Below are 12,485 nucleotides of genomic sequence, written 5' to 3' on the forward strand. Positions count from 1 at the left end.
CTGTCCAGGCGGACTGTACCACACCCATCTGGTGCATTAGTTTCTCTTGACCTTTCTGATCCAGAATTGCATTTTTTTTCATTTGCTTAGCTGTAGGTAGTTAAAATGTTTTGCTTCTGTTTTCCAAAGCATTAAAAATAGATGAACAGAAGTGACTAGATTTTCACTAACTCTGATGTTGACTGTTGCGGTGAACTCTTCTGCTCTGTAAAATTCTCTTGCTGGACCTGAGTAATGCTGACTCCCATCAGTGCTGTCATTGCTTCATGCTTGCTCAATTTGGTATGTCCTGTGGGGAGGTGGCCTCATGCCCACATACAATAAGGAAATGGAAGTTGATAAAACTTTATTGATTGTGCACCCCTTGTAGCCCTTGCGATCTTCTTAGGGACGTGGGAGCTCATCTTTTTTAGGGGTAGTTGAAGACCACAGATGCCACAAGTTCTAGTTGCATGGTCTTGTTTATAAAGAGCACTAGGAAAGCATTATACAAGCTGATATGCCAGGTTTATTCAGGGTGTCCTAGCTTCTGCAATAAGGAAATAGTAAGATGGCTCAGTAGATAAAGCACTTGCCAGCAAACCATGAAGACCAGAGTTCAGATCCCCAGTGCCCATATAAAGAGTTGGGTAGGAGTGGTGGCCTGCATATAATCCCAGCTCTCGGGACAGAGATGCCCTTGGGACTTGCTAGCTAATGAACTACCTATCTAGGTTAACTGCAATTTACAAATCTAGGTTCAGTGAGAAACCCTGCCTCAATAAGTAATATAAAGAGTGACCAAGGAAGCCCCTACATCAACTTCTGGCCTCCATACACATATGCACGCATATGTATATGCACCCATAACCAATGCATCCACATGCATTTGAATATGTGTACACACATGTATACCACACAGATACTTCTTAAAAAAAAATACCAAGTGCTGCCAGGCGGTGGTGGGGCGCACACCTTTAATCCCAGCACTTGGGAGGCAGAGGCAGGCAGATCTCTGTGAGTTTGAGGCCAACCTGATCTACAAGAGCTAGTTCCAGGACAGGCTCCAAAGCTACAGAGAAACCCTGTCTCGGAAAAAAAAAAATTCCAAGAAGAGTTAGTGATTGACTTCTATGTTAGATACTCAGTATAATACCTAGAGGAGAGTGTTAGATTCCTTGGAACTAGAGTTTACAGTTGTGAGCTGCCATTGTGAGTGCTGGGAATTGAACTTGAGTCCACTGAAAGAGCAGCCAGTGATCTGAACTGAACTGAGCCAAATACCTCCAGCCCAAATACCTTTCTTTCCTAACCAAATCTTCAGATATGAAACTGTGTTAAATACTTCTATTCTTTTGTTCATTCAGCATGTGGAACACTGGGGTAAATATGTAATATTGATTAGTAAATATTTGTTGGATAAGTTAATATTTTCCTTGATTTATACATCCCATTAAATCTCCTTCTCAGACCTTTCGCCTCTATTTGGACTAGCTAACCTTCACATTGCCCCAATACTGTTACTTCATCTGCATGTAACTCTTCCCCTTAACCAAAACTACCTCTTGACCACGCTCGCAGAGAATCTGCTCCAACATTTGCTAGCACTCCAGTGGTGTCACTGGTTCATAATCATCCTGTTGCTTCCAAAATGTTACTATTCTGCAACGTCCCCTCTCTTTTGTGTCTACACTACTGACTTACAGAGATGCTTATGCTGACTGGAGCATACGCTAGTCTTCGATGAGGTCTACTGTGTAGTCTACCGTGGTAGCTGCTCTTCTGAGCAGTGCCCTATGCCGTGCCACCGTGTTCATGTGCTGGAGGTGGTAATTCGTAGTTATAATACAGCTACACTAGTAATAACTGCTATTGGACTGAGTAGATGTTTTAGCTTGGGGATCAGTGATAAATGATGTGGAATCCTTTGGTCAGTCATAGAAGCAAACATGATCCTATTGCTGTGAAACGGTTGCTTTAGATGAGCTAAGCATGGCTTCTCAAATGGAAATATCTTACCTGTTTGTGCACACCATAGGGATCTCCGGTGTCTGTGGGTAATAAGAGTGTGTGTGTGTTTTCCTGCAGGAGTGAGTTAGAACACCTGCAGTTTAAGGTACTGCAGGAAAGAGAAAACCACCAACAGTCTTCTCAGTCAAGCAAAGCAAAGTCAACAGTTCCTTCATTTAGTATAAATGACAAGTTTACATTGAATAAAGATGATGCCAGCTACAGCCTTGTCTTAGAGGTGCAGACTGCAATAGATAATGTCCTAATACAGGTAAGCAGAAGGCCTAGCTTCTTAGTTTTAGGCCAAATCTTGGTTTTTGTTTGTTTGTTTTTGCTTTTTTTTTTTTTTGCAAACAAGTCATGTGAAGTTGTTAATAAGCATTTTTAATTCTAGACAGTAATTTTAAATGTTTATAGATTATTGATCTTCTGTTAGGTAGTCGATTTACTTATACATTATTTGAGTTTTATCTTTACCTTTTATTTATTATATACTCAATAACCAAAAGATGTGTGAACTTCAATTTCCAGAAAAAAAAAATAGACAAGACACCAGGATTTCCTTCCTTGGCCTCCCTCTGAGAGAATCTCAACCATAATGTGACTTAGAAAACTCTAGTATGTGTTAGGTGCCAGGATTCGGCCTGCAATTGCAGCACTCTCAAGGCTGAGGCAGGAGGACTGCTACAAGTTATAGGTCAACCTGAGCTGTAGAGTGAGACCTTGCCTCAAAAAAGCAGGGAAGGCTCCAATATTTAATCTTTTGTAAAAAGTGCTTTCTGATTCTCCAGATACTAAGGTGGTGACTTCCTTATTAACTCAGCAGATTCTAGGGAGACCAGAGGCAAAGGAAATAATCTCGAGGGGCGAAATTTAGGAGTAATAATAGGTAACTCACAACTATTTTTTGGTTTATTTATCTAAAATAGAATATAGCCATGAAATAGGAAAGGATAGATGGAAAATTACTGGATGAAAGGCCCATAAAAATGCAATGATATCAAAATGGAAGGAGACAATTTGTTTGTTCAAAAGATACACTGAAGAATCAGATTATTAGTTAAATAGAGGAAGCCTTCTTCCATTGTGTTAGCTCACAGACTGCCGCCCTGAAGCGCTGTAGGAGCGCCAGTCTCAGGCACCACAGGGCGGCAGCAGCTTTCTCTCAGAAACTTCTCTGCTGAGGAGATCATGTGCTTGTGTAACAGGTGAAATTTGGCTTGATAAAAACCGCTGTCAGCTCGGGAGATGGCTCGGTCGCTGAAGCACTGGCTGTGCAGGCATGAGGTTCAGATCCATAGGTGGCTGTGTATGTAATCCCAGCGCTAGGCAGTGACATTATGTGCCTGGAGCTTTCTGCTCAGCTGCTCTAGCTCATTGATTTAGTGGAGGCTCTGTCTCAAAAGCTAAGGTGGAAAATGACCAAGGAAGACACCTGTGTGTGCATCTATATACACATATTCATGTACACACATGTAATTGATATAATCAGAATAACCCCATGATTAAAGCCTGTGATAACCCCTTTTCACTAATAAAAACAAAAACAGGGGGCTGGAGAGATGGCTCAGCAGTTAAGAGCACTGGCTGCTCTTCCAGAGGTCCTGAGTTCAATTCCCAACAACCCACATGGTGGCTCACAATTGTCTTGGTGCCCTCTACTGGCCTGCAGGTATATATGCAGACAGAACACTATATACATAATAAATAAATAAATCTTTAAAAAAACAAAAACAGGAAGATTATTCCTTAAAGAGATAAGAAAGTGTTTGCTGATTTCTGATAACACAAATATTAAAGAATAATTACTTAAAAATTTATTCTCTGTTGAATTTACTTCTAGAAATATAAACCATTAGTTGGGCATGGTGTTGCACACCCATAATCTCCCACTCAGAAGTCTAAGGAGGATCCCAGGTTTTAAGGCCAGACCCCCTGGTGAGACCCTTTTTACAAATGAAGAAGCCAGGAATGAAGCCTGCCTTTAATCCCAGCATCACAGAGGCAGAGGGGGCAGATCTCTGTGAGTTCTAGGCCAGCCTGGTCTACGGGTAGAGTTCTAGGTCAGCGAGGGGTATGTGGTGAAAGCTTGTCTCAAACACCACCAGGGAAGGAGGAGAGTACATTAAAAGCATTTGCACTCTCAAATTTGAAGACTTATGAACTAGAACTAAGGAGAGTCCTTAGTGCAAACATTTTGTGTACACTTTAGGTTTTCCTTCCGAACCTTTTTTGTTTTTATGTATTTGCTCTAGAGTGATGTCCCAATAGATCTGCTGGACGTGGATAAGAACTCTGCGGTGGCGAGCTTCAGCAGCTGTGACACAGAGGTGAGCTAAAACAAAGCGTAAGAACTACTGCTTCCGACATTCCCTTCCTGGCTTTTCTGGTCTAACCTGCTTGTGCCCTTCCCTCTCCTGACCCTGAGGCCCCGCCCTACACTCCTGGGTCCTGTCCTAGGCTCCCCTGGGCTCTTATCTGCTCTCATCTTGCCTTCCCTCTGCTAACTCTCTAGGCCCCATCCTGTCCTCCTACACAACTTATCCCTATAGCTGCCCCCAGAGAGGTCTTTGTAAAGCACAAAGCCACTGAATCATTTCTCACAGCCTTTGAGAGGTTCCCGTTTCCTGCTGGATGTAAGTCTGGATCTTCCTTGTGCATAGAAAGCCTTTCTATGCTTCAGCTCTTAATTATAGCTCCAGCTACCCCTAGTGGGCGCTGCTTCTGTAAATCATTCGGTCATTGATCCTGATTTGTCGCATGCTGTTGTGATAAACATGAAGCCCCTGCTCATATAGAAGCCCATGCAGTCATAGCTCACTGTGCCCACACCTGTAGTCCCAGCACGTGAGGGTGGAAGGAGCTCGAGGTCACCCTTGGTACTAGCAGCTACCTTGTCTCGTCCCCCCCAATGAAACAACGAGAGGTATAAGTTTAAAAATTTTCATTCTGCGTTTGCTCTAATAGAGTAACCTGTGTGGGGCTGGGGATGACGCTCAGTCGGTGGAGTGCTTACCTGGCATGATCAGAGCCCAGGGCTCATACCCTGCACTTCGTAAGCCTGGATGCTGGTTTATACCTGTGATCCCAACACTCTGGAAGACACAGGAGGGCCAGAAGTTCTAGGTCATGCCTGGTCACATAGCTACGCCAATCTAAGATACATGGCACCCTGCCTTAAACAAAAAGCAATTAACCTGCTTTATTACATCACTGTGGAATTCTCTGAAAAGCTTACTTTATGCTAATTTAAAGCATGTTTCCAGCCAGGCGGTGGTGGCACACACCTTTAATCCCAGCATTAGGGAGGCAGAGGCAGACAGATCTCTGTGAGTTCAAGGCCAAACTGCTCTAGCAGAGTGAGTTCCAGGAGAGCCAGCGCTACCTGGAGAAACCCTGTCTCAAAAGAAAAGAAACATGTTTCTAGGACTGTAGCTTCTTAGGAAAGAATACTTACTGTGGAGATTTGAGATATTTAAAAAAGTAGAAAGACATCTCTCACTTTCAGCATATGGCTCCCTCCTCACTGTCTCCTTTGCTTCTCCTAAACCTTTATTTTTTTTTAAATTGTTAGGTATTCAAGTAAATAGCAAACAGTGTTGCTGATGGTATTTGTTGTTTCTCATGGTATTTGTTGTTTCTCATCTTTAAATTCCTCCAGTCAAGCGACAATTTTCTTCTCGCCACTTACCGGTGCCAGGCAAATACCACCAGGCTGGAGCTCAAGGTAAGATGGTTGGAGTTGATTTATTTCCATCTTATTCTTAGTTTTTGATGCTCAAGAACAATTTTTGACAAGTTTTGGGTTTTAGCTATGCGTGTACTTGCATGTGTGTGTGTGCGTGCGTGCGTGTGTGTACATGTGAGTTCAGTGCTTACAAAGGCAAGAAAACATTAGCTACCCTGGAGCAGAGTTGGAGGCAGTTGTGAACCACCTAATGTGGGTAGCTGGGAATTGAACTCGGGACCTTTGGAAGAGCAATACACGCTCTTAAGCCATCTCTCCGGCCTTATTACCTTTCTAAATGTTGAACTTTTTTTTCCCTTTGGTGTGTCTTATATGTGATGCCATTTCTCTGCATTGAAATTCTCTGTGAAATGAATCATTTTGAAGTAACACCTTCAAAATGACAAGTTGGGTTTTAATTTGTCCTGGCCACTGTTTCCGTTGTTAGGACTCAGTCTGTAGCTGTCTTTAAAATTACTGCTCTTGAAGTTTCCTCCAATAGGAAATTTTTTCTAGCTTTCTTTCAGTTTGTCAGAAAGAAGGGTGGTGGGGATGAGATCTGGTCTCACTTTGTAACCTGGGCTGAACTTGAAATTTGTCAATTAACTGGGATACAAATATGTGCCACCATGCCCGGCTTTGACAATTTTTCTGTTATGGAAATTCCAAGCAAGAAAATCAATGCGTGGCATGCTTGTCTTATGTCACTTGCCACCTAAAATCACTTTGAAGCAAACATAGTATATTTATATTTTATTTGTAAATATTTCAGCATACTTAAAAGAAGAGTACTAAACCAGGATTTGGTGACTCACGCCTTTAATCCCAGCACTTGGGAGGCAGAGGCAGGCAGCTGTCTGAGTTCTGGTCTACAGAGCGAATTCAAGTACAGCCAGGGCTACACAGAGAAATCCTGTCTCAAAAAACTAAAACAAGGGCTGAAGAGATGGCTCAGTGGTTAAGAGCACTCTGACTGCTCTTGCAGAGGACCCAGGTTCAATTCCCAGCACCCACATGGCAGCTCACAACTGTCTGAAGATCCAGTTGCAGGGGATCTGACACCTTCACACCAATGCACATAAAATAAAGTTAAATAAACCATAAAAAAGTATTAAAAAAAACTAAAACAAACAAACAAAAATATGAGTGCTCTTTTTTTACAAAAAAATGTAACTATAATACTATTTTCAAACAAAATTTGACAATAATTATTACCAAGTATGTATAAATTCTACTGATTCATTTTTACATATTTATCCATTTATGGTCTACACAAAGCAGAATTATTGAGAGTGTGGCAGAGTCGACAGAAGAGGCTGTGCCCCTTGAGCATTGCTCTGCAGTTTAGTACGCCATTCTTGGTGTCTGAACTCTCACCAGCTCCAACCAGCCACATTCAAAATATCCTGGAAGAGTGTCCCCGTCTGGGTGCAATCGGTTTATAATGTGCTTCTCTACGTACTCCTAGAACAGATTTGCAACAGTGCCTCTGTATAATCCCAAATTCTGAGAAAATGAAGTATTCTAAGTTAGTTTTAATTATTTCAAAAAACGATTTTTTCTCTTTGATGAAAATGCCCAATTTTTAGCCATTTTTCTTGTGACTCTTTAAGAATATTATGCACTCACTGGGCGATGGTGGCACACATCTTTAATCCCAGCACTCAGGAGGCAGAGGCAGGCAGATCTCTGTGAGTTCGAGGCTAGTTCCAGGACAGGCTACAAAGCTACAGAAAAACTTTGTCTCAAAAAACCAAAAAAAATAAAAAAAGGAATATTATGCAATATTATGCACTCATTTTTTATATGTGTAGGGTATTATTTGAGAATGATCCCTTATCTTGGATGGCGTGGGGACAGATGAACTGAACATACATGATGGTGATTCATTTAGCTAGACTGCCAGAGTCACTGAAAGTTTTCCTCTACGCTTGTGATAGAAGTGTTGGATAGATGTTCTGTATCCCGCAGATAGTCCAGGAGACTGGACTAGGCATACTAAGTGAGCATCTGAGAATGTGTTTATGCTGCTGACATCTGGTTTTCCTCGTACCAGATTCGCTCAATTGAAGGCCAGTATGGCACACTGCAGGCGTATGTGACTCCAAGAATTCAACCAAAAACCTGTCAGGTTCGCCAGTACCACATCAAACCGCTATCACTGCATCAAAGAACTCACTTTATTGACCCCGACAGGTAGGCTGGGAGAGAGTGCTGTTTCTTTAAGTTATTCCATTATTCAGGCAAGCCTGCTTTTATTTATATTGCATCTTATTTACTCTGTGTGTGCATGTGCGTTTGCGTATGTTGTATGTGGGAACGCAGGTGCCATGCTGGAGCGTGGAGGTCTGGTACCAGCTTTAGGTGGGTACCCTTTCCTCTCTCCACCGGCTGAGTCTTAGGAATTGAACTCAGGCTGTCCAGTCTGACAGGAAGTGTTTCCACCTGCAGAGCCAGCTCCCCAGCTGGTGCCTCCTTTTGTTTGTTTGTTCGTTTGTTCATTTATCTATTATTTTTATTTTTAAGACTTTTTACATCTGGGTGGTAGTAGCACACACCTCAGCACTCGGGATCTCTGTGAGTTTGAGGTCAGCCTGGTCCACAGAGTGAGTTCTAGGAGAGCCAGGGATGCATAGAGAGACCCTGTCTGGAAAACAAACAAACAGACAAAGAGCAGAAAAGCAAACAAAAGCTTTTTACAAAATTTAATATTTTCATTTTTTCTATTGAGATGTTTTATTTATTCTTTGAGAATTTCATACAATATATTTTGGCCATATTTTTCCTCTCTCCCAACACCCCTCAAATCTTCCTCCACCCCCTGTTCACCCAATTTCACATACTCTCTCCCTCTCAAACAACAACAAAAAGCCAAATGAGCGTGGAATCTAGTTTGTCTTGACAGGTTAAGACATGGCGCCTACCCTGATGTGTGGTTGATATACCCAGTGTTCAGGGTTCTACTGTTGTGAAGAGACACCCTGACCATGGCGTCTCTTATAAAGGAAAAACATTTAATTGAGGTGGTGACTTACACTTTTGAGGTTTAGTCAGTTTTTCATCATTGTGGAGAACATGGTGGTATACAGCAGACATGGTGCTGGAGAACTCTACATCTTGATCCAAAGGCAACAGGAAGTGGTCTATCTCACTGGGTATAATTTGAGCATATATGAGACCATAAAGCCTGCTTTCATAGTGACACACTTCCTTTAACAAGGCCACACCTACTCCAACAAAGCCACACCTCCTAATAGTACCACTCCCTTTTGAACCATCATATTCCTCTCCCTGGTCCCCCAAAGGCTTGTAATCATATCATAATGCAAAAATGCATTCAGTCCAACTTCAAAAGTCCCCATAGTCTATCACAGTCTCAACAATGTTTAGAAGTTCAAAGTCTCTTCTGAGATTCATGCAGTCTCCTAACTGTAATACCCTATAAAAATCAAAATAAAAAACAGTTTTTCTAACATATAATGTCCCAGGATATACATTACCATTCTAAGATGCAGGGACAAGAGCATAGTGAGGAAATACTGGATCAAAACAAGACCAAAAACCAGCTGGACAAACTCTAGACTCTGTATCTCCATGTCTGATGTCAAAACGCTCTTCAGATCTCCAACCCCTTTCAGCTTTGTTGACTGCAACACACTTCTTGTTAGCAGCTTTCCTCTGCAGGTATCCTGAAGCACAATTAATAAAAACTCAGAGAGAGAAATTGGGGTTCAACGTGAAGATCTGAAAAGCAAAACAGCCAGCCACTGGTTCTTACCTCGACCTCAGTCTGAAATGGTAACCCTCATCTGAGAAGGAGATTGTGTCTGAGATCTGTCCCCGTCTTCCCATCTTATAATCTTATATTCCTCTCTAGGGCTGAGATTAAAGATGTGCACTACTGGGATTAAAGGCATGCACCACCCGATTTCTATGGCTACTAGGGTGGCTAATGAGATTAAGGGTGCGTGTCATTGTGGTTACTGGGATTGAAGGTGTGTATTACCATAACCTGGTCTGTAAGACTGACCAGTGGGACTGTTTTACTCTCAGATCTTCAGGTAGTCTTTATTTATTAAAGTACAATTGAAATGCCACTACAGTATCCCATGCCTCTGGCATCTCTAACTTATTGAGGTCTCCAAAACAATACTGGCCTTCTCCTTCACATCTTCATACAGTGTCTTCTCTGGGCTCCATTCAGTGACACCTCTGACATATGCCTGGCCTCAGTGGCTTTCCTTAGTCACAGAGAAAGGTTCCATAATGCCTTTCTTCTGTCCTTGACTGGAAAGTCAGAACCATATGACTGAAGCTGCCAAGTTCTGCTGCTTGCTGTGGCTGGAACATGGCTCCCTTGTTCGATTACATCTTCACCAGCTTTATTTTCCATGGTTACCTTCACTGCCTAGACTTGGATGTCCTTGAACTTGTTCTGTTAACCAGGCTAGACCTCAAACTCAGAGATTTGCCAAGCTGTGCTTCAATAGTGCAGGGATTAAAGGCATGCACCACTACACCCAGCTCTAAGCTTTTCTTTAATTCTGTTTTGCAAGTTAGAAACTTAGCTGGGTGGGATTGCTCTGATGTCACCACTCCCTTTATTCCATATCTTAATCTGTTTATTTTCTTGAACACAGGGTTTAGCTCTGTTCCACTTCCTGGTGTCCCTTTTTCCACTCTGTACATGTTGTATCTTTATTTGCTCAGCTTGTTCCTTTTCATTATAAATCTTCAGTAGAGTTAACACTAATGTCCACATGATGAGTCTATACTAGACTGTTTTGAGATTTCTTCTGCCAATGGAACTAATATAAAACTCTTCAGTTTAGCCTCAAGCAGACTTTCAGGATAAGAGCAAAAAGCAGCCACATTCTTTACCAAAATATCACAAGAATGATCTCTGGGAAACATACTGAAATTCTTCTCCTCTGAAACTTCGTGGGTCAACCCCCCACAAATCAAATCACCTCAGCCCCACTGTCTTCCATGCTCCTACTAATGAAAGACCCCCCCAGTGTGGGGAGACTCGCTCAAGTCTCAGGATAACACAACCCCAACAGGAACTCACAAGAGACCGTCCTTGCTGCAATCACACGAGATTTATTGACAGGGACCAGCACTGGGGCCGAGACTCATATCCCACTGGGAAGAGTTCGACCTCAAGTAGCTGGGAGAAGGGGTATTTAAGGGAAGAAACCCCAACCCAGTAATTCAAAGGGGGTAAGGAATGTGTCATTGGAAGATTCTGAAAATACCAGTGATCATTGAAAATTCTGAAAATACCAGTGATAATCACAAGGGGATAACTCCCTGTTTCTCAAGATTATAATCTAACTTTATATTCAGCTAGTTTCCGAAACAGAGTCACTGACCCGGCTAATCTAGATTTTTGGCTCTTCTCTTCCTGCTAGATTTTTGGCTCTATTTTTTTTCCTGCTAGAGGGGTCTAAATTTATCCGGTCTTTCACTACCATTAAGTAGCACTTAAAGCAATCCACTGCTTTCCTAACCCAAAGTACCAAAGTCCAAATCCTTCCCAACAAAAGCATTGGTCAGGTCTATCATAGCAATACCTAGTCCCTGGTACCAATTTCTGTCTTAGTTAGGGTTTCTGTTGCTATGAAGAGACACCACAACCATAGCAACTCTTAAAAAGGAAAAATTTAATTGAGGTGGCAGCTTGCAGTCTCAGAGATTTAGTCCATTATCATCATGGCAGGGGGCATGGCAGCTGGGAATATGGCCTTGTGCAGGCAGACATGGTGCTAGAGAATTCTAAATCTTGATCCAAAAACAACTGGAACTGAACTGCCTCACTGGGCATGATTTGATCATATATATGAGACCCCAAAGCCCACCTCCACAGTGACACACTTCCCCCCAACAAAGTCACACCTCCTCCTAGTGCCACTCCTTCGGGACCATTGTCTTTCAAACCACCACTCCCAGTGTCTCTCAACTGAAGATGACCGAGTTTTCTCTGTCTCAGCAGCTATCAGTTTCAGATAGTTTCTTGGCTAGGGATGGGACTTGGTGCCCTCTTCTCTACGCTAGGGTTTCTTCTGGCTTGAGTTCGTGCAGGTCTTATGCATGCCGACACAAGTTCTGTGCGTTCATATGTGTATCCATCCTGTCGTGTCTAGAAAAGCTGTTTCCTTGGAGTTATCCATGACCACGTTTGGCTCTTACTGTCTTTCTGCTCCTTCTTCTGCAAAGATCCCTGAGCCTTAAGGAAATGGCTGTGACATAGACATTCCAAGTCTCTTACTCTCTTCACATTGACAAGTTATGGGTTTCTGTGTTAATCACCATCTACTGCAAAAAGAAGCTTTTCAGATGAGGGACGAGCACTCCATCAATCTATGGGAATAAATATGTCATTGGGTGTTGTTTTATTGCTGTGTTTCTTTAGCAGAATAATGATAGTTGGTTCCTTTAGAACCATTCTAACCAAGGTTCTTAGCCTCATTGATAGATCAGGTATGGGTTTCATCGCAAGGAGTGGGCCATAAATCTAAATTTTTAAGGGTGGTTGGCTACTCCCATAATGTTTGTACCACTGTTGCACCAGTGGGCATACCATGCAGGCAATTCATTATTGTAGCTCACATGGTTTGTGGCTGGATGAGACTGATGATTTCTTTTCTCTACCAGGAGCATGTGTAACACCTTCCAGCACTACAAATGCTCCCCAGTAGGGACCAAGCTACCAGTTGAGTGCCAGTCAGATTTCTCCTTGTTTTATGACATAAATATATATTAACAT

General features: G+C 42.3%; 1 protein-coding gene across 1 annotated transcript in view; it reads left to right on the forward strand.

The window, feature by feature from the left end:
- The window catches only part of Bbs7 (Bardet-Biedl syndrome 7), a 37,933-nt gene that overhangs the window by 17,603 nt on the left and 7,845 nt on the right, over nucleotides 1-12,485 (forward strand). Inside the window, exons 11-14 of the mRNA XM_048424711.3 lie at nucleotides 2,068-2,260; nucleotides 4,245-4,319; nucleotides 5,651-5,716; nucleotides 7,773-7,912. Coding sequence (XP_048280668.2) covers nucleotides 2,068-2,260; nucleotides 4,245-4,319; nucleotides 5,651-5,716; nucleotides 7,773-7,912 — 474 coding nt within the window. The remainder of the gene's footprint in view (nucleotides 1-2,067; nucleotides 2,261-4,244; nucleotides 4,320-5,650; nucleotides 5,717-7,772; nucleotides 7,913-12,485) is intronic.

Source organism: Myodes glareolus, chromosome 20, assembly GCF_982192425.1.
Source record: "Myodes glareolus chromosome 20, mMyoGla1.1, whole genome shotgun sequence".
Lineage (NCBI taxonomy): Eukaryota > Metazoa > Chordata > Mammalia > Rodentia > Cricetidae > Myodes > Myodes glareolus.